The sequence below is a fragment of the Strongylocentrotus purpuratus genome, unplaced genomic scaffold (genome assembly GCF_000002235.5).
Source record: "Strongylocentrotus purpuratus isolate Spur 01 unplaced genomic scaffold, Spur_5.0 spur5_scaffold_18, whole genome shotgun sequence".
Classification (NCBI taxonomy): domain Eukaryota; kingdom Metazoa; phylum Echinodermata; class Echinoidea; order Camarodonta; family Strongylocentrotidae; genus Strongylocentrotus; species Strongylocentrotus purpuratus.
In genome coordinates this window covers 25,235,693-25,259,224 of record NW_022145603.1, presented here as the reverse complement: position 1 = coordinate 25,259,224, position 23,532 = coordinate 25,235,693, and the positions used below count along the sequence as shown (strand labels likewise).

The window sequence follows — 23,532 nt, the reverse complement described above, 5'->3', positions numbered from 1 at the left end:
AATTTCCGGCTTTGAAATAAAGCACCTTTTAAATCTCTATTGTACTACTTATAGCTACCTGCGCCCACTATGTAGCAAACAATGCCTAATCGGTGACCATTGGTCCCCCATTATCCTTTTTATCTTATATTAACTGAAAGCTGATTTGATGAGATAACCACATGTCCAGTGAACTTGCAGGGTGGTCTAATGCCTCCTGTAAACTAGTACAGATGGGCTTTAAAATGAGTTTAAGAATGCTCAGAACCTGATTTGAATGAACGGCATTTTGACATAGAAAAATAAAAATGGCAAGTTTAATTAATACCAAACTGGCAACGGGAGGCATTTTGATCCTTGCAAATACAAAAAATGGTATGTTTGGCATTTAAGATTGCTCCCCCCCCCCCCCCCCCCGCCAAAAAAAATAAATAATAATAATAAATAAATAATTGAATTAAAAAATATATATATATATAAAAAAAATAATAAAAATATGAGCGGCCCCAAAAATGACGAGCGGGCGGTCGAGGACAACCAAAAGTTTTTTTTTTGGGGGGGCCTAATCCTACTACTACTTCTACAACTACTGCTACTACTACCAAACTGTTAATGCTACTACTATAATGATAGTAACTTTAATACTTCTATTACTACTACTACTACTACTATTACTACCACTTCTTCTTTTACATCTTCTACTACTACTACTACTTCTACTACTACTACTACTACAACTTTAAGTTCTACTACCTCTACTACCACTGCTGCTTCTACTTTTGCTTTTACTACTACTTCTTACAACGACTTCTACTACTACTTCTACTATTACTACGACTACTTTTACTCCTACTACTACTACTACTACTACTTTTTCTAATACTACTTATCAAAAACTGTCAGACTGTCAACCAATTCAAAACTTGTCTTAAGACACATTTATTCAAAATTTCTTTCGATGATTAACTTACTCTGTTCACATTGATGTATATTTCATATGTATTGTAATTTCTAGGTTTATTTGTAATTCTTTTTTTTTATAAATAATTAATTTTTTAATGTTTTTATTGTTTGTCGTTTCCCCCTTCTTTTTAACCCTTTCCGGTAACTTTATTTTACATATCTACAACGTTCACAGTAATATATATACATATACAATTTGAACATTATCATAGCATATCAGTCATATCTTTTAACTGTTTTTCAAAACCCTTGCTTTGTTTTAGCATTTTGTTTGTTTTAGCGCTTAGAGACTTCAGTGGAAAGCGTCTTATAAGCACCGTTTTTATTATTATTACTTCTTACAACTTCTTTTACTACTGCTACTTCTAGTACTACTACTACTACTACTACTACTACTTATACTTCTGTTCTATATCTGTAGAATTATGTAATGGTAAATGAAAGTATCAATCTTCATGCCTTTTTCATTTCCAGTTCCTCTCCTTTTAATCGATAAATTTACCGGAGTGTTGGCTCAGTCAGTAGAGCGGGAGGTCGTGGGTTCGAACCCCGGCCGCGTCATACCAAAATACGTTAAAAGATGGGAGTTGTTGCTACCTTGTTTGGCGTTCAACAATAAGGGATAGAGCAACGTCGATCTGGCGCTGCTCAGTGGCTGCTGGGCTCACGATCAATTGGGCAAAAATAATTTCCGTTTCTGTTTAATAAAATTTGGAGTGGACTATCAGGCTATTATTATTATTATTATTATCATTATTATTATTATTAAATTAAAAAAAATTGCGCACGAGGCGCCATGGTCGACCCTTCTGACTATGTCCCTTTAAAGCATAAGTAGAAAACATCTAAAATGCTGATATATAACTAATCTCATATACATTTTCTTTGTTTAGTATTAGTTCTTTTACAGGCCAGATTGTTTTTGTTTATAAATCCAAAACCCCACATTACACAGACTATTTATCATGTCCTGTAGTAGTATAAAGTAGAAGTATAAAGATCATAATTTTGTCTATAAAATAAAACATAGCTGGCTTTGTATCATCTATCGTTTATCGGAATTTTCACTCTCTTCAAACAGTATTCAAAGCTCACAATCGTCTCATTCTTCGTACTCAGCCTACAGTTTAAGGGTGAGTTATTGACTGTAATTATTTGGGATTCACTCAATATCAATGTAATTCATCGCAGTTATTGGTTGATTGATTGATTAATTGGTTTAAAAATAATTCCACCTTTATGACCAACAGTGTACTTGAAATCAACATTTTCGAAGATATTTTAAATTTCCAAACTAGTTTAAGCATCCTTTTTTTTTTGGAGCCAATACAAAATTTGAATCATTACATTGTTTTGACGATCCCCGCTAAGTACCGCATATTAACTGTTTTAATGTTGGAGGACTTCATTCACGTGTATAACATTTGTATGTCACCATCTTTCCAAGGTATTTCATTGAAAATCTCTTCTGTTTTACGAAGAAATAGCGTTTAATGTCCGGTAATAGGTTAATGCATCATACAAGTACTTAAAGCTAAGACGAAATGAAAAAAAGAACACAGTTCGAAAAGCATAAGATAAATGAAATAATGACAAAGAACTTAAAGGATTGAAGCTTTATCGTTTATATGCTGTGTAATTCTATATTTCTTGAGAAAGCCATCTTTATGTAGGGATGATTTTATAATAGTAATAACAGTAGTATGAATAGTATATTATGATAATGATGATAAAGTTGGAGAAGATGATGATGATAACAATAATAGAAATAACAAAAGCAGAAGAAGCAGTAGTAGTAGGAGGAGGAGGAGGAGGAGGAGAAGGATAAATAATTATACGTAATGATAATTACCACAACAATGATAAATATAATGTTAATAATAAGAAGAAGAACAAGAACAATAATATTGGTGAGTAATAACAATAATGGTCACATGAGCTCGGTAATTATGAACATGATAACGATAATGATGATGATAACCATAATGATGATGGGGATTAATATGATGATAATGATGATGGTGATAATAATAATAACATTAATAATAACAATGCGAATAAGCATATCAATGATAATATCAAGTGAAATATAATGGGTTCTTGTCAAAATAGGTAAATAAATGTTGCTTATTTACATCTCATATGTTATAGTTTATGCGCATAACGATATAAAACTTCATCATCATCGTTCTTTTTCTCTTCTTCTTCTTCTTTTACTTCTTCTTCTACTACTATTACTGCTACGTTATAATATTCCTGATTCTTTTTCTTCTTCTCCTTGTTCCTTTTCTTTTTCTTCTGCCTATTCTGCTTCTTGCCCTTCTTTCCTTGACGCTAAACAAACAGGCATATTTGGAAGTGGAATATGCCCTGCAATACCGCCAGATATCTGTCCTTATGGAATCTCTGAGTATACTGGGGAATCAGTCAAGTTTACTCCCAAGTATTTAACACGTGATCATCCGGAATATGACGTCAGAACGCCAGAAGAAGCGAGGGACAAACTAAACTTGTACTGCGCTCATCCAGGTATGATACATTAATAATTCCCCTAGCTTCCTTTCTCTCCTTCTCTCTCTCTCCTCCCTCCTCCAACTACTTCCACCTCTCTCTCTTGCTCTCTATCTCACTCACACCCTTATTCCCCTAATCTCTCTCGTGATAGCTTGATGAATACTACCGCTTAGAGTAATATTTTGTTTTTAAAAGTTCAAAGAATTATGTTGCAAATCTGTTGAGAGCTCAGTGAAAAAAAAGATCCCGGATATAAGACAATTTATATATTTTTGTTGACGCTGTTATTGTTCTTCTTTGTAGAAAGTGGCTTAGCGTGGGCTCAGTCATGGGGGGGGGGGCACTAGTCTTTAGTTTACCAGATCAGCTTTTTAAAACATTTTCTTTAAGTCACGGCTCCCTCCCAACGTCGCCCCAATCCAAATTCAATTCAGCGGATTTGTTTTCCATCCCGAGATGCCCGAATATTATCATATCATCATATGAGGATATTCATAGACCTCGCTGCCTGAAACTAATCTGTTTCTAACTTTTGCGAGCGAGCGAAGTGGTGGGGTACTGGTTGTACAGTTTAGATGCACGAATAAGCACAAAATGTTCACTGTTGCCCATCAAGTTGGAATAATTTGTTTTTATTACCTCTTTTCATGAATTGATTGTGAGAATATGACTTATTCTTTATTTAAAAGAGTTATATATTTTCTGAACTTCATTGATCAATCCAAACAGTCATAGTGTTTGGTCATTTAAAGTTCTGAGAAGGTATAAACTTATGTATCCAGAATAAATCATATTCTCACAGCCACTTCAGTAAAGGAGGCAAGTATCCTAACTTTATGAGTAACAGTGTATTTTTTGCTGTTTGACTTTAACTGTCAACATATGATTTCTGTTTCATAAAGCATGTTACTCCGATCCTTGTCTTAACGGAGCGACTTGCTTTGAAGAGCTTGATGGGTATAGCTGCTCCTGCGAAGGATACATCGGAATACATTGCGAGCACGGTAAGTCATTTGGAAAGCTCTCTGTTTTGCATGGAATCTAAATGTGGGACATAGAATCCCAACATGTAAATATCGATATTGCAGTTTCAGTTTATATGTGTGTGTGTGTGTGTGTGTGGCTGCAACTTCTATCATCGGAAAGGGCGATTTCGTGCAATGTGTTCCATACGACATAGTCACTCTATCATTGTTGTCCTATTAAGAAATGAAAATCTATTGACAAAGAAAATATTATTAATCAGTGGTCATTTCAAGAAATTGCTTTTCTTTACTTATTGAATAAAATAAATGGATACAAACATATATACCTTTTAAAGACGGAGATATTTTTCACGAAATCGCCCATTCTCCTATTTAAACATTTGAGTAAACACATTGCTTTGCATCAACCAATGTTTCTCTGGTGGATTTATTTCAGCGAAATGCCCGGATGATTTTTGGACCTCTTTCCAAGGAAGTTGCTACAAATACTTCGACAATAGAATCAACTTTCATCAGGCCTTGTCTACTTGTCGCAATCTGATCAACGAACAGTCATGCCATGCAGACTTGGTTTCTATTCACAGTGTAGAAGAGCAGGAATTCATCGGCAGTCTCTGTCTAGAACAAGTATGTATGTGACTAATCCGTTCTTATATAGTGCATAATACATTATGATATAACGTCCCAAAGCGATTCCAAAGAGCTTTGGAAAATTAATACCCTTGCTTTAGCTCCGGCAGCCGTTAACAGCGCCCAGTGCATTTTAAGGAATAATCTTACCTGACATAAAAGGAAAGAAGAACCTCACAATCAGCTTTTCATTTTCCCAGAACTAAACCTTCTCTTTCACAAATCTACTGTTGATAAGAATGTTTGCTTAGGGGGGGGGCAACACCACTTAAATGCTTCGCTTTATGTTTTTAATCAATTATGATTACATGACATGAAATATATCTTCGCATTGCCTCAATTTTCAGAACAATATTCCATCCTCAACTCGGACTCTATAACATTTATGATTTGTTTTCTTCAATGAACATCCAGCTTCTTCTACAGAGCTAGTTTTTGTTTTGTTTACGTTTTGTTTTTCCTTTGATTTTACATTGTAGGCTCTATTTTAGCTCTCTGCGTACGGGAAAGAATACATGACCATTATCAGAATGTGATATTTAATAATTTGGAAATAAACCGAATTGAATCGAATGAAATAGAACTGTTAAGGAGCAATCCAATGTTCGCCATAATTTTATTTGTATGAAAGCAGAATGATAAGAGAAATGGAATGGCGAAAGTTTGAGATATATCGGACCAATAATAAAAAAAGGGTTATCAATGTTCGGAATATTAGTTCATTAGAGTAATGCGTGGATTATAAGGTATTCACTGACAACTCTCCCGTTTGTTATGTACAAAAATGTCATTGATTTATGTATTTCTCCTAAGTGCCTTCTTAGTCGGGGTACTACTCAAAATATATTGTAGTGGATAGCATATTTGTATAGGTCCTCTAAAAAGAAAGGACCCCCCTGAGTCATACACTAAAAGAAATAATTGACAGTTAAGTCATTTTGTGTGTTTGAACAATTATGGGAGAGTTGTCCGCACCGCACTATAACAGTGACATTACCGATTCAGCCAATGTGAAATGCATTTACGTATACCACTACGTACACCACTTAAATGCTTCGCTTCATGTTTTTAATCAATTATGATTACCTGACATGAAATATATCTTTGCATTGCCTCAATTGTCAGAACAATATTCCATCCTCAACTCGGACTCCATAACATTTATGATTTGTTTTCTTCAATGAACATCCAGCTTCTTCTACAGAGCTAGTTTTTGTTTTGTTTACGTTTTGTTTTTCCTTTGATTTTACATTGTAGGCTCTATTTTAGCTCTCTGCGTACGGGAAAGAATACATGACCACTATCAGAATGTGATATTTAATAATTTGGAAATAAACCGAATTGAATCGAATGAAATTGAACTGTTAAGGAGCAATCCAATGTTCGCCATTATTTTATTTGTATGAAAGCAGAATGATAAGAGAAATGCAATGGCGAAAGTTTGAGATATATCGGACCAATAATAAAAAAGGGTTATCAATGTTTGGAATATTAGTTCATTAGAGCAATGCGTGGATTATAAGTTATTCACTGACAACTCTCCCGTTTGTCATGTACAAAAATGTCATTGATTTATGTATTTCTCCTAAGTGCCTTCTTAGTCGCGGTACTACTCAAAATATATTGTAGTGGATAGCATATTTGTATAGGTCCTCTAAAAAGAAAGGACCCCCCCCCCCCCTGAGTCATACACTTAAAGAAATAATTGACAGTTAAGTCATTTTGTGTGTTTGAACAATTATGGGAGAGTTGTCCGCACCGCACTATAACAGTGACATTACCGATTCAGCCAATGCGAAATGCATTTACGTATACCACTACGTACACCACTTAAATGCTTCGCTTTATGTTTTTAATCAATTATGATTACCTGACATGAAATATATCTTTGCATTGCCTCAATTGTCAGAACAATATATTTCATCCTCAACTCGGACTCCATAACATTTATGATTTGTTTTCTTCAATGAACATCCAGCTTCTTCTACAGAGCTAGTTTTTGTTTTGTTTACGTTTTGTTTTTCCTTTGTTATTACATTGTAGGCTCTATTTTAGCTCTCTGCGTACGGGAAAGAATACATGACCACTATCAGAATGTGATATTTAATAATTTGGAAATAAACCGAATTGAATCGAATGAAATTGAACTGTTAAGGAGCAATCCAATGTTCGCCATAATTTTATTTGTATGAAAGCAGAATGATAAGAGAAATGGAATGGCGAAAGTTTGAGATATATCGGACCAATAATAAAAAAAAAAAAAGGGTTATCAATTAGAGCAATGCGTGGATTATAAGGTATTCACTGGCAACTCTCCCGTTTGTTATGTACAAAAATGTCATTGATTTATGTATTTCTCCTAAGTGCCTTCTTAGTCGGGGTACTACTCAAAATATATTGTAGTGGATAGCATATTTTTATAGGTCCTCTAAAAGGAAAAAAACCTCCTGAGTCATACATCAAAACAAAGTAATTTACAGTTAAGACATTTTGTGTGTTTGAACAATTATGGGAGAGTTGTCCGCACCGCACTATAACAGTGACATTACCGATTCAGCCATGTGAAATGCCTTTACGTATATTCATATCAATTTTTAAAATGTCATAACTTTCTTATTGTTTGTCCGATTTTAGTTAAACTTTCACCTGTGTACCTTGCTTATCTAATATTTATGCTTTCTTTCAGAGAAATTTGGTATTACGGTTGGATTTTCCTTCATTTTCTTTGTCTTTACTTACAGTCTCCCTGTTCCGGCAGAATTAATCTAAAAGAGATTGTAAAAATATGTTATTGTTTAAACCTGAAAACAATATGTCGGGAAGAGTGAAAACAAATGAATTGCCTATTATTACTACTATTATTATTATTATCAAGTATTTGGTATCACCTGTGCCTGGTAGGCGAAAAGCGAACTGAATTACTGTAATCCTCGGGTCTCTTCTCCCGTTAACTGATAAGGTATGTGCAGGTGGACAATTACACGGGGGTTTCACCCTAATCTCATACGAATAGTGCAGTGGGTTCTTAACGTGCAAAGGTGCTGACTCTTCCTCTACATTGGGCCTCCATTTAATGTCCCATCCGAGGGACGGAGTGTTTTACACTTAACAAAGCCTGCGTATATGAAACAATGGAGGGGCACGTTAACACACGACGCAAGCTTCAGTCATCCGCCTTGGTGGGATTCAAACCCGGGATCTTTGGTTCGACAGGCATCCGACAGGCAGACGCTTTACCGACTGAGCCAACTCACCTACGCGTAGGCGTAGCTGCGTAATTCTGATTAAAAAAACAAGCAACTTACACAAGATTGTCGTTTCTATTTTTTATATTAGTACGTATTCATGCAAAAACCGATTCATAGTACTGATAGATTTTCTTTTATTACTTTCGTTGTCCTTTCTTAAAGTCTCCCTGCAACGGTGAATTGCATTGGATCGGACTGTATCAGCCAGACCCTAGTGGTCCATTTGTTTGGTCTGACGGGACACCAGTCAACTACACCGCATGGAATTCGGGTGAACCAAGTAATGGTAATAACAACGAAGACTGCGCCCATATTTATTTGCCCTCATTTTTTTGGAATGACATTGATTGTTATCGCGAAATGTTCTTCATCTGCAAACTTCCTGCTGTCTGTCATCATGAATGAAAGATCTAACCTTAACAGGCAACTACCCGAAAAGAAAGCAGAAAAATCGGAGAAGCAGATTAGATTGGTGCAAGATTGAAAGAAATCGGACAAAAAAATGAAAAGGTTATGAATTTAAAAGCTGAAATCACTAAACATATGGGCACTTCAAACTTTATGAATCGGTAAAGTCACTGTGATGTTGTCCGGACAACTTTTCCGATTGGTTTCAACCCGCAAAATGACTCAAATTTTTCCGAATACAAGTCTCAGGAGAGCCTTTAATTTTTTAAATACCTATATTCTATCCAAAATATATTTTCAGTAGTGCCACAAAGAAGAAGGCACTGAAGAGAAAAACAGAACATAGTGACATCTTTGTACACAACCAACGTTAGTTGTCCACGACTACGTCACAATCTACAGACCAAACTGCGAATTTGAGATTCGCATAAATTTAGTGATTTCATATTCCAAACATTGATGGCTCTCTCTTATTACTGGTCCGATTTATTTTAGACCTTTGTCATTTTGATGCTCTTATTTTTCTGTTTTCATACGAATGGTATTACAAAGGTTGGATTGCCCTTTGATAATTGATTCTACAATGTTTGCAGAACTTTCAGAATGTCCACGGTGTAAGCAAAGGGATAATGGGACGAAAGAGCACATTTGATCATAATAGTTTATACATTTCAAAGAAAGGTGACGTATTCAGTTAACAACTAACTTATTTAATACTCTTGCCAAACTTTGTACCCTTATGATACTACTTATAATATATACGTCCTTAAATACATAGCGCACTAACTCTACGAAAATACTGTACTGCGCTTAATAATAAGTATTATCTTATCATAGTAGCTGAGCTCCCGTGATAAGGCGCTAAAGCATTCAAGGAATTTCTTCCTACAAGGTCACATTTACTGCTCCTGCGTGGAGAGTGGCAACTGTAGATTAATGTCTTGCCATAGGACATTAGCGTCTTTTAAGTATGTGTACAAATTGATTTGCCCGAAATTTATATTTCTTGAGAATGTGGCATCTAAACGCATTCAACAAATGACCAATCCACCTTTCATTCTTGAGTTACGAAAAAGAAAAAAGAAAAAAACAATAAATTTCCAGTATTCTGTATTCAGTTGGTAACTGTATATGCTTGTGCATATGTGCATTACAAATATACCAAGATGTGGGAAAGTACACAGTTAAACTTTTTGTGAACAAGTTGTTTAAAAGTTTAAACAACCTCGGATTAACGGGTGATCTGATCTGAGAGTTGTTTAAAATGTTATGCATCTCGAGTTGTTTAAAGTTTAAACACTTAGTTGATCAACATTTTCAACAACTTGTTTAAAATCACAATTTAAACAACCGGTGTTGTTTAAAGACGGTTGTTTAAAAAGGAGCTGTTTTTGTGGGGGTTGTTTACACCAACTGGGTTGTTTAAAGAAAGTTGTTTAAAAAGGAGCTGTTGTTCAGTGGGGGTTGTTTACACCAACTAGGTTGCTTAAAGAAAGTTGTTTAAAAAGGAGCTGCTGCTCAGCGGGGGTTGTTCACCACAAAAGGGTTGTATAATGGGGTATAATTTGGGTTTGATACTCTGAATAAGTGCACCACTACTTCTGGGTCTCTATATAGGTATATGAAGACTAACAATAGGGTAGGGTAATTCTGCAATTCATGAATTAGCGCCAAAACAGTGCCCATTTTGCATGCACGCACGTATAAACTGCATTATAGGGATGCATGCAATCTCTATGGCAAGGAAGTTAGCACACGTTATAACCGAGTGCGCGATCAGTGCCGCAATGCATGACACGACGATTTTAAGTCTACCTACATTCTGACATTTGCGTACAGATACTGAAAATTTTAACTGTGAACTTACGCTATAAGTTAAAAACTTCAAATTGGTTAATAGAAAAGTGATTTCAATGAAGCCATTGAATCGATCCCCAGTCACTTAGAAGTGCGTCGGTAGCTTGTTCGGCCATGATGTAAAATAAAGCTTTCAGCCAACGCGCACTTTACTGGCCGCGACGTGACACATGCCGTCATATGTAAACAACACTGTCTATAAGCTCTCGTATAGTAAATATAGCAGTCGTTAAATTTTAAACAGCGAATGTTTAACAAAATTACTGTCGTTTCGAGCAACATTGTTTACAATTTGCTCAACTGTTGTTTAAAATAGTGTACAACTGTAAGTAAACATCACTTTTTTAAGCAGCGTTTTACTGTGTATAGTGGAAATTATTTATCTTTGGAGGGACTGACATATTTACAACAATTTGTTAAATAATACTGAAATATATATTGAACGATTGAAATACATATTCAATGAATAGCAAGCAAAAGAATTAGGGAGTTAATTGTTTTGAGTGTGTTTAATGGAATTAGGTTTCTTTATTCGTAGTGGATCTAGGTTGCATGAGTATGCACCCTTCTCATTACTTTCCCAACGAAGAAGGGACCGCTTGGTTACTTGGAATATAATACGTTGTATCGCATATGGAAATAATATTCTTTTTAAGTGACATTGTACAGTTCACACATATAAAAACATTGCAATGAAAGCTATTGGAATTGCATGAGGTTGATTTTTTTCTCGAAAGCCTCAGCGATCGTGTCTAATCAGATATCTGGAAATGGATTTCATGATTGATCTATCGAACAGATTCTTAACAAAAAAAGGTGAATGCTCGCTTATTGTTTTGTACATACAAATATGCATGGATTTAAAGTGAAAGCGTTTTTTGTTTGACACAAATGTTTACTTTATTGTGATATTTATATATAAATACAGCACTCTTGTCAAGATGGATCAGAAAAAGTTAAGAATAATTCACAAACGAAACTGAACGAAGTGACTTTGTCAGCGCATAGCGTAACTGCGTGGTTCTGAATAAAAAACAAAATGTGAAATTATAACACCAAATGTATCTTAATGTCAGCATTTCTTTTATCATTTATATGTGTGCACGTTAAAAAAAAAGTTATATTTTGTATAGCCTATGTTGCATCACTGAAATTCGATTTAAAGATAAACTTGAGTTCTGGTAATGCGATTGCATTGTGAAAGAAAAGGTGTGGAATGGATCAGAAACGGTTGATCATGTAGCATGTAAGTATTGGTGTGCACTGCAAGGTTCTGGAGTCATCAAAATCATAATAAATTTGGCCGAGTCTTGGTAAAGTAACAAGCACTGTACACAGAAAGCTATATATGGGACAACGCACATGGTGTCGGGGCTAGAACTACCTTGATTTCCTTGTCTTTCTATGCTCATTACTCAGCCAGTATACATTTTCTTCCCAAATTGTTTGGCACAAGTCATGTCATTTATTTGTAATCTTGAACATTCAGTGTAAGTTTCGTTTGATTCTGTGAGAATTTTTTTTTTTTTCCAGAACTGGAGTTTATCTTTAATTTTAATTTTAATTTAAATTAAATGAAATTAAATGAAAAGCACTTAAAATCTAGCCATCATACTGCTATCTTAACTAGATACTAGGTGAATACACAATGGATAAAAACTCTTTTGGTACAATATGAAATTATCGAACTGATCACAAATTGAATCAGACTCCCCTTTGTTCCCGATGAGGGCTCGGGTTCAGGGGGAAAACACAATGTACCTCGCAGGCGCGCAAGAAGCAGTTTGGGATTGGGGGGGGGGCAAAAATTCCAGGGGGCTCACCTTCCAGGGGCAGTGACGTAATGAGAAAAAAACATTCGAAAGGGGGGGGGAGCAGACGAAAAATCTGCATCACCACCAGTCTTACACGTTACATGCAGGTCCCGCGGAAAGTTTTTCAAAGTGGAGTATTAACAATCAGGTAGAGCGAGCGTAGTTGGCGTGGGGTCCAGGACATGAGCCTCGGCAGGGGGTCAAGGGGCTGAGCCCCCTGAAGCTCTGGGGTTTTAGGTATTTAATTACGGTTAGATGAGCATCCAGGGGCCCTCTTTAAGGCCATTGACGTGTTCCAGGGGGGGAGAGCCCCACGAAGCTCAGAGGTTTTAATATCTAACTACGGTCAGATGAGCATCCAGGGGCCGCTTTAGGGCCCTTGGTGGAGTCCAGGGGGCAGAGCCCCCGGAAGCTCAGGGGTTTTGGGTATTTAATTACTGTCAGATGAGCATCCAGGGGCCTGCCTTAGGGCCCTTGGTGGAGTCCAGGGGGTAGAGCCTCCGGAAGCTCAGTGATTTTGGGTATGTAATTACGGTCAGATGAGCACCCAGGGGCCCTTAGTGCCCTTGGTGGGGTTCCAGGGGGCATAGCCCCCGGAAGCTCGGGGTTTTTAGGTATTTAATTACGGTCAGATGAGCATCCAGGGGCAGAGCCCCCGGAACCTCAGGGGTTTTAGGTATTTAATTACGGTCAGATGAGTATCCAGGGGAACGCCCTTGGTGGGGCTCGGGGGCGGAGCCCCGTAAGCTCTGGGGTTTTAGGCATTTCATTACGGTCAGATAAGCATTTTTTATACCTTATTTTTGACATTGGCAGGTCACTTATTTTTTCTCTCCGTCTTTCTTTCTTTTTCTCTTTAACATACATTTTCAAAAAGTGAGGGGGGGGGGCTCGAGCCCAGCCACTTTGCAGACCATGATATAAAGGCTTCTAAATAAGCGTATTTTTCGCCTGACTATAATTTGGGAAGTTCTTATTTTCCAACAAATGCATAAAAAGGTATGACTTACAAAAAATGGAGAAAAAATACCGGAAAATCATGTCATAACAGCAACATAATTTATGTAAATCACTGGTATCGCATAAGAAATACACCCCCAATCAGTACGCCAGCGTTCAGGGGCTCATGTCTTCTCACCCCTATAACAAAAAACAGACACGCTTTCCCAATCTCGCACAATATGTCCACGATATTATGCGCGTATCGCTATTATAAAGACCTCCATTGATAAATACCGTATAGGTGGCATGCGCAATGTATATGAATTTAATTCCTGTGAACTATCCTTTTCTTTGAATGGAATTGTATACGTGATTTAATTCAGGTTTTTATTATTGTTATGTTCTTTTGGGTTAAAAATACAAACCATGTTTATTCCTTTACTGCTTTTTTTGGGGGGAGGGGGGCGTTTTGGGGTGCAAAAATGCGTTTTGCCCCCCCCCCCTTCCGGCGCCTATGGTACCTCGGACTAGAACGTTAACTGGAGGCACCGTGTTTAGGAGAAGCACACCCTATTTGCACGTTATTACACTTTACTTCTCGGAAAGAGTGGGGGTGTTAACTCGGTGTTTAGTGTGCCTGCATACACAATTGGTAATCTTTCTACATATATCTTCGTGATAGGCTGCACAGCCCTCTGAAGATTCACAATAGAAGCGAAGAAGAAGAAGGAGAAGAAGAAGAAGAAGAAGAAGAAGAAGGAAAAGTCGACGATAGGTAAAAAGGTGTTCATGTGATCGAGGGTAGAATGAGGAACTGTATTTCTAAAAGAATTCTAATTGTAGTCAACATGGGCATTTAAGTACGTTGACACACATGATCAGTCGGCGTTCGTCGTGTTCTCGTCCACTCAATCCAAAAGTCCCTAATGGTGAAACAAGTGCGACTTTCCATTCTTTAGGAAAGTGGCCCGTAGACAAGGAGACATTAGGGACTTTTAGATTGAGTGGACGAGAACACGACGAACGCCGACTGATCATGCGTGTCAACGTACTCAACTGCCCATGTTGACTACAATTAGAATTCTTTTAGATTGCACTCGACGATAAACATGCATGCAGGAAGTAACACTATGAATATGACAGACAAAGAAAGAGGACAAAATATACAGTTCCTCATTCTACCCTCAACAATAGGCCATTTTCGTAATGTAACCAAATTTAATGCATAAGTCTTTGTGAAGTGCCTCAATACAAATTATTTCATTCACCTGATAGGAATAATAGTATTTCAATAGTCAGAATGCAACTGCATATATTAAGTGTTGCTAGGTAGGTCAAGCCATAATGTTTGTCCAACCTGGCAACAACTAGTGTATGCAGTTAGGATTCTGTCTATTGAAATACTATTATGCTTATCAGGTGAATGAAATAGTTTGTATTGAGGCACTTCACAAAGACCTATGCATTAAATTTGGTTACATTACGAAAATGGCCTATTGTTGTGGTAGAACATCCCTTCACTGCTATTATGTAAACATTGTGTAGAACAGGTGAATATGCATGTGACACCTGTTCTACACATTTTTACATAATAGCAGGGAAGGGATGTTCCTTTGTCTACCTGAGGAACTGTATATATTATGCGCACGCGGCATATACTCGTACCGTACTAAATTTAGGAAAATCAAGGTTGACGCCTTCTCGATCGCCTACTGAGACGACGTGACGCATGCGCAGTGCCTTAAAATGACATCACACGTTGCAGTCAAAGCTGTCAACGTGCAAATCTAAAAGTCCCTATTGATCATGGATGTGAACACAGGTAGTATAACATCAATATATTGCAAGAGAATCTTTGTTGGAATCGGATCAGCAGAGCAAGACTTCTTGCTGAGCTTCATCACAAGTTTCCCTACTTCCCGTTCAGATAAAAGTTTAAACTTATCAAGCTTGATACCATCAGATACTGGAACAGGACTTGATGAATCAGTATCAATTATATCCATCAAACCTATGCTAGTTATTGAAATAATAAACTCGTTATGTTGTAGCTCCCTCTCAAGACTGGTATTAATTTAACATTAAAACAATGTTTCTTGGCTACAATCGACCGATTTGCTATTCCCTCTTGGAAATTATATATCAGAACTGCACATTCTGAGATTTTCACGGTCGCAGCTACCATGGAATGGCCTGATGCGCTATTTAAAATATTTGCAATTTACCGGGAGCACCGGCAGATTTTAGATTATTCAATTTCTCAAAAGCAGAAGTGTTTTAGGGACTAAATTTTCTAGTGCTTATAATACATCCACAGGGGCATCAAAATATATCAAAATTCTTAAGAATTACTATCCATCCAATTTTCAAAATTTCCCAAAACTTTGCATTACCTGAGCACCTAATTAAAAAAAAATTGAAGAAATCTCGTTAACCTTGTGCGTCACCGATTGGAATGATTGTGAGAAGATTACAATAAGGGAGTTTACAGATAGCGCATGGTACAAATGACCCCAAATATCCACATATCTTTTACACATGGAGAAGTTCCATTTTGAGCATCTTAGAATAATAACTGCCAAAGTCCTAGATGTGCTTCATGAATACCTTTTGTTTGCCCTCTTGAAAAAAATACTTCCACCTGCCTATCTTAGAATGTACCGTTGGTGCATAAATGAATAATGTTACATAACTTTCATGAGCGCATATCCAGTATTCATCTCTGGTACAAATGACCTTTATCTGCACATGCGCAGATTGTATCTGTAAACTCCATTATACAATGATGTATTACATAATCCAATCATGATGTCAATAGGACATACGATAGGGTTTTTAAATTGCCCATGAGTTAAAATGTCAAATAAACATTTAGTTGCAATGGTATTATTTCTCTTATTCTCTTTCCTATAATTAGCCCTTCTTCGCTATCTCTCTCACTTTCTTTCAGTCTACCTCCTTTAAAGTATCTCTCTCTCTATTCCTTTACCTTTCACTGTATGACGTTCTCCTGCCTATACTTTGTCCTCTCTATCGCTGTCGTTCATTCGTCTGCCAACGCGCGGTCCCTGACTCGGGGCCAATCGACGACGCGACCGCAGTAGGCCTTAGTATTCACGCGCGTGCAACATCCGCAAACTTCGGTCTGTTTCGCGAACGCTGGCGCGCGCTGACCAATCAAGTCCATTCGTTTACGTGCAGTTGTCCAAAATAGGTCGTAGATGGCGTTAACCAATATTTGCCATGATACAGTCCCTTTAAATGAGAGTATTTGATATAACATGAAAGATTAAGAAGATTATAGGAATCAGGATGGGGGAAATAGCTTATTAGACACAATTATGAGAAGAAGCCCGATAGTGATTGAGGTACACGTACTTTAAAAATAAAGAGTTAACGTCAGCCAAAAAGAAAAAAAATGTACCTCTCCCCTACATTTCCTATTATGATTATCATCATCATGGACAAAGAAGGGAAATTCCCAGGAAAAACCGAATAGTTATCAACTTCAATCTGGCCTTGCATTTGGATTAATTTGTATATAATTTAACTTTGAATTGGCAGCAATGTGTTTCCCCTGAACCTTCCTGTTATTGACAATGTAAAGGAAGTATTATGTTTCGAATCATTAGACAGGTGAAGTTCAAATAGCTGCCTTTCCTGCATGCCCTCTACTTGACTCCTTTCACTGGGGGGTGGACCTTCATAAATAGAGGGGGCGGGGTACGCAGACTGAACAAAAATTGCCTTTTCCCTATCTTTGCCGGAGTCCAGCATAATAATATGACAACGAACAGGTGCGTATTTTATAACAAATTTAAACACATTTCTCACCAGGGAATTATGTAGGCTGGTTATATGTCTTCTTGTATTTAGAATTGGAATATTATTGTTTGGAACATTAATAAAGTTAACTTAAAGTTAATCTTAACACCTAAGATCTTTATGGTATATACCGGATGAACGTTTTGAGAAAATGCACATTTTGTGATGAATATTGTCACAATTAAAGAAAAAGCTGTAGTTAACGAATGAGAGAGAGACACACACACATACCCACACATACAGACAGGCAGAGAGAGACAGAGAGAGGGGGTAGAGAGAGAGGGGAAAAAACGTAAAGGGCTGAAAAATAAACTCGAATTCATGTTATAATCTTTCCTGTGCTTCGGATTTATTAAAGGAATAATGTTTGGTATCATATTAGAAGGATATTAATCTTGCTTTGAGATTATCGGAGGAGAAATGTATTACCATAAATTAGTAATAGAATATAAAAGGATTTCTCGGTCAATGTTTTTGAATGATCGTTTTATGAATTTAAATGCTAAAAAACGAATTTAAACGACAAATAACAGCTGCGGAGACAGAATCGGCGAAATTGAATAAACATAAATTGAATTTATGTGCCCAACTTACGAAATTGACCGAGAAATCCTATATTAACGACAGGCCTATTCGCCTATATTCTTTTTTTTTTGTCGGTATCGCGTGGAGCTTTGCCACATGACTTCACACCAATGTAACCTTCCTCATTGTATTGCATTGTTTGCGGGTTTTGCTTGGCAAATGAGTGGACCTTTATGAACTTGTTGGTGTCTGCCTCATGAGCCATCTGTGCCCCCCCCCCTCTCTCTCTCTCTCTCTCTCTCTCTCTCATTTTCTCCCTCCCCCCCCCCTCTCTCTCTCTCTCTCTCTCTTTCTCTCTCATTCTCTACCCCTGTACTAGCTATTTGAGAATGGAAAGTATCCCACATCTATACTCTGCTGAATATATTGTGATGCAAAAAATATTAATTGCATTTATAGGGCGCTTTATACAGACGTTTCTAACCCCACTTAAATCAATTTCTCTCTCTCCCTTAGTACCTCCTTCTTTACCACCTCTCTCTATCTCTTTCTTTCTGCCACTCTCCTCATCTCCCATCTTCCACTTTATAATCATAATTTTTGGTACCTCTCTATTAATATTTACTTCATCAAAAATGTGTCAGTGGGCTTCAAAACAAGTTTACTGAAATCTCGTACGTTACGGTAAACAAATATCATACAACGATTCAATTCAATTCATTTTATTTCCAAAGAAGGCATGGTAAGTTGAATGTACAAAGAGTAAAAGAATTAAAGGATAAATCAAAAATGATTAACAACAAAAACAGGTCGTACTGACAAATGCGAATTTACGAGGCTACTCAATAGAGGGTCAATGTATAACTTGGTCTATGTGTCTTATTTTCTCGTTGCCATTCCCCTCTCGATCGATCTCTCTCCCTTTCATTCTTTTCTTGTCACTAGTCAATGGGAGGCCGGGGAGAGGAGGGGGAGGGGGTGGAGGGGGCGGCATGCATGCCCCCGTAACCCCTGTAGCTACGCCATTGTGAAAAATGTATCACGAATTATCAGGCTACACGCTATATAGCCTGTGTCATATTCAGAATTTATTCACTGCTGTTAATGAAGTTGAGTGTTAATGATTCCAGATTGGGTATAACTAACCTATAAGCTAGACCGGAGTATGTTTTAGACTTCAACATTATTTTTATTAAGAGCGTGGTTAACGAATATTGATAGAGATCTATAAAGTCAATTAGGAACTACATAAACACACACACACACGCGCGCACGCACATGCTCCGGCTGCCGCTTTGTTCTATTACATTTTCAATATAGGTTCGATTAAATGTTGATAGTATTGCGACTAGAAACTATAATGATCGTGCGTGTTCCAGTTTTCTTTGCATCATCAGGAGCAAATATTATTGTAGTTGCATATTTAAGACGAATAGTTTAAATGGTACACACAGCACATGTGAGCTCATAGCCGTTCACATATGGGCCACACTGTATCCCTCCTGCAGAGCACCGAGCTTCTACCATGTAGAAAAGGGCCCCATCCTGACTGCCAGTCGTTCCAGGAACTGCCTCGCCATCCTCGTCCATGCAGACGAAATCGGTCCTGGTCTTATGCGTGTAACAACTCGACATGAGATACCCCTTGTATTCCAGACGCCATTTTGAAGATGGGCATTCGTTACGACCGGGAAACAAGAGCTTCGTGGGGCGGTTTGGTGGGGCACGGCAGACAGCACATGATGGTGTTTGGTCGTGGAGGCTCTGCAGGTGTGGAGCCGTGCTTGTTTCGTATTCAGCAGAGTAAAGCAGGGATCTACTCCCGTGGGCACTTGTCTCAATGTCACTGTAGATGGGCTCGTGGGGGAGGCAAAGATAATTGACACCACCGCCGGTGTGAGCGTAGTGGGCACCCGTTGCCATACCTGTGTTTTAATTAAACAAATTGAATGCAAATTAGTAACCTAAAAAGACCAGATCGAGCCATTCTAGAATAGTCTGGAATACTAATCTTGTCAGTGTTACTTTTCTCTTTGAAAACATGAATTCTTGTGGACGTCTGCATGGCCACTTTACCGTTGGTCTCCGGAAACCCTCGGTCCATGAATCTTTTTTGGACTTGATAACCATCCTAAAGTAACGTTTGGCCCCATGACTCCTTCACTTTGGTCCCCCCGAGAGCCCCTCCATGCCTTTAAATGATGTGATGTATGTATGCAGACCTACCTGTATAGACCAGTTCGGATCCATTGACACAGTCGTCTCTTCCCCAGTGCGTATAGACCGCGCCACCTATAAGAAAATAATAACATGAAGATAAAAACGTTTACGCATTTAAATTTTAAAAAGAGAAATAATTCAATCTGTTTGCGAACCCCCATGTGCCATCGCTATCTTGATATGATATGTGCTATAAGATAATGCCATATTATTGAACCTATTATTATAAGAAGTAGTAGTATAAGTCGAAGAGCAAGTAGAAGTAGTAGTAGTAATAGTAGTATTAGTAATAGTAGTAGTAGTAGTAGTAGTAGTAGTAGTAGTAGTAGTAGTAGTAATATTGGTAGTAGTAGTAGTAGTAGTAGTAGTAGTAGTCCAAGTGTTGTCATGTAGATACAAGAAAAAAAGTAAGAAAAGAAGGCCTTACTTGGATTTAAATAGGATTTAGGGGCATTATTCGGGTATACCATGCCAGAAACGTCAGACGAGATGCCGGAGGGCCTTTGTCTCTTCTTGTTCTTGCATGTCCGACTTTTATCATTAGCCTATTAGGTGAAGTTATAGATAATTGATAATAGGGACTTTTATATTCGCACGAAGACAGTGGGGATTGCTACGATCGACGTCCTTTTAATGCACTGCCTTGAATGGACGTCACACGTATCAGTCCACACAAATCCCTAATATTCAGAACATAGCATGGGGAACATTTTGGCAGAATTTGAAACAAATTTTTAAAACCTATTCGTTTGACCTTTCTTCTGTCATAGCTAGGTCGCTCGGAGTTTTTAGGGGAAGGGAATGAAGAATGGTTATTGGTAAACTATACCCTGACTAAATTTTGTATCCAGTTTAGAACTGCCTTTGTTAGGACCGACAAGGAATGCCGATAAGGCACTGCGGCCCAACCATTAAAGGGACTTGGTAACATTGTTCAGATGGGAGATAGTGGTGCTAAGGAAGTGACTTCAATGCTAGATGTACAATTAAAGATAATCTGAAAATTTGAGTGGAAACGGACCATTATTCATGGTACAAATTGGGAAAACTGATCTGTTCGATTATAATTCTCCCAACTATATTATCACAATTTAATTACATTTTAGGTGAATGGAAATCTCACAAAGCAATAAAATGGCTCTACATTCCATTCCAGACATTTAAGTGTTGACAGATTTGTTATAGCCTGCTTTATGTCTTTTTTTTCATGGAAAAACGGTTGGGAAAATGTTAAAATGGTTGGGAGAATTTACTGTTAATCACTGTTTGAGGGTGTCGTATATCGACGCCTTCAAAGAAAACCATAGATATCTTCGTGGTTTGAGAATATTTTCAGGATTTTTTGCATGTCAGAGGGTTAGTACAGTAGAAGGAATATAGTAAGTGACATTTTATACAAAAATTAAGCAATTTCTTTCATCAACCTTCGATAATGTTACCCAGTCACTTTAAAGATACAATCTACCTGTATCCTTCGAAGAAAGAACGAAAGAAAGAAACTAAGGAAAGAAAGAAAACATCCGTCATTTACCAGATGGTGGGTTCGTATGATATGTGAGGAGATAACTGTTCAGGTCTTCGGACGAAGCTGCAGAACTGTTGGTCAAGGAGAGGGCGCTACGTCTGTTTTGGAGCAAATATTTCGCAACAAAATCACGTACGTCTTGAGCATGCTGTTGTCTCCCAGTTTCGGATCCATCCTCGGGCTTAATGATGCGGTTCTGTGAAAGATTGAAGTACGACAAAATTTACGAAGTTGATGCAAATATTTCAAATGCTTTTATATATTATTCAAGATCAGGGATCAATGAAGGGACTAATTAAAGAAAAGGTCGCTTTAAATTAGATTGGAAAAAACAGCACAATGGATATATGAACATATACGTTAACAGATTGAGTTTAAATGAATGAGGATGAAAGGTATACATAACGTTTATCTGGTGTTTATCGAAAATTTGTTATTAAGCGGCTGTTGCTTCAATTATTATTTGTAAGAAGAAAAAGAAGAAGAGAGAAACACAATATAATCAAGTGAGTCAAACATTTTTAACCTTGATTGTTTCTTTGTTATTTTGACTTTATCCAAAAAGCAGTCTGAGGAGAGCTAATTATTAAAAAAAAATGTAAGGAACTAATATTTCCCAATAAGCTGCATGAAGGCGTCTGGAACAATTATCAAAAGAATTAAAATAAATCGGACTGACGAAATATTTACCTGAAGCAATGCGATAATTTCCTTCAAATCAGCCAACTCCTTGCGAAAATCTGTCACCAAATCCTCTAAATTCGGCTCTCCAGTCTCATCTAAAACAAATTTAGAATTCATAATGACATAAATATTTATCTAAACCTGGGGTTTATAAAGTCCATGTATGCATCTACTACAGAACAGATTACTTCGATAAAATACTGAGAGATAAATAGCTACATTGATTACAGGAAGAGAGAATCTTTCTTCAAACTTGCAGTCAGGACAAAAACGAAATTGTTGATTATTTTGCTATCATACAGACACATTGCGACGTCACACAGGTTACAGATGACAAGATAAAGTTTGAACGAGAAAAAGAGAGAAATAGAGAGAAGTAATAAAAGAGATTGGGAGAGAGGGAGCGCGCAAAGAGCGAGGAAGAGAGAAAGAGAGATAATGAGAAAGAGAGATAGTGAGGGAGAGCGCGGAGAGCGAGGAAGTGAGAAAGAGAAGAAAAGGGAGATAATGAGAGAGAGGGGAGGGAGAGAGAAAGAAAGGAAGAGAGAGAGAGAGAGAGAAAAGAAGAAGAAGAAGGGGGGCACACACATACATTTTACGACAAATTAAAACGAGACAAGGTTATAGATAGCAACATTATTATAATCACTAAAGCAAATGAGATAACAAATTACTAACGCATGAATAATTACCTGGAGAAATTGTTACAGATGCTAGGGTAGATGGTGATACAACAGAGAACAGAAGCGGAGAAAATAAGCAGAAAAGCAAGTGAAATGCTGCCATGATGTCTATAAATGAACCGTAGACCGTCGACCGTCAGAAAATAACCAGCTTCTGGTCTGCTGTTGAGTTGAGCGATATCAAGTTTGTGAAGATCGTCGTATCACTGCGTTTCACTTTTCTGCGAAATATTCACATCAAAATGGACTGACTCGATCCCATGGTGGTGCGATTTATATCAATATGATTTCTAACCCATCCACCCCCCCCCCCTCCCCCCCCCCCCCCCCCCCCCCCCCCCCCCCCCCCCACTTACCACCACCACCACCACCACATCCGAAACAAGGGTGGAGGTGCTGATTCGACTGCATGACGTCAGCAGCGATGGGATCCAATAAAATTACAGCATAGTTGAACATGCACAGTGCCATTGGCATGGTTAACTCCATGGTTAACTCTAGAGAAGTGTAGCAGTTATGTGATCGACGGTGGCGTGACTACCCGGGGAAAATGCTCCAACCCTCCCCTTCAAAAAGAAAGAAAAGAAGGATAGAGACAGATGGAATAAAAATGGACCACTAATAAAGCCCCCTTCTTACTGTCTCACCCTCTCTCTCTCTTTCTCTCTCTCTCTCTCTCTATTACCCTCCGCCACTCTCCTCTATCTCTCGCTTTCTCTGACTCCCCTT

The 23,532-nt window shown here is 37.7% G+C and overlaps 1 protein-coding gene across 1 annotated transcript; it reads right to left on the bottom strand.

Annotated features, from left to right (window-relative positions):
• Nucleotides 1–18,397: 18,397 nt before the first annotated feature.
• Nucleotides 18,398–23,037, bottom strand: LOC575796. Its single transcript, XM_776172.4, has 5 exons — nucleotides 22,813–23,037; nucleotides 22,127–22,215; nucleotides 21,443–21,632; nucleotides 19,918–19,983; nucleotides 18,398–19,616 (listed from the first exon to the last, which is right to left on the bottom strand). The coding sequence occupies exons 1-5, from the start codon at nucleotides 22,904–22,906 to the stop codon at nucleotides 19,129–19,131; spliced, it is 927 nt and encodes a 308-aa protein (XP_781265.2). The 5' UTR covers nucleotides 22,907–23,037; the 3' UTR covers nucleotides 18,398–19,128.
• Nucleotides 23,038–23,532: the final 495 nt, after the last annotated feature.

Bases quoted from the DNA above. Each gene is read 5' to 3' on its own strand.
- LOC575796 (XM_776172.4), bottom strand. From the start codon at position 22,906: ATGGCAGCATTTCACTTGCTTTTCTGCTTATTTTCTCCGCTTCTGTTC. The intron at 21,633-22,126 runs GTAAATATTTCG...AATCTTTCACAG, and splicing joins AAATTATCGCATTGCTTCAG to AACCGCATCATTAAGCCCGA. The intron at 19,984-21,442 runs GTAAATGACGGA...ATTTTCTTATAG, and splicing joins TCATACGAACCCACCATCTG to GTGGCGCGGTCTATACGCAC.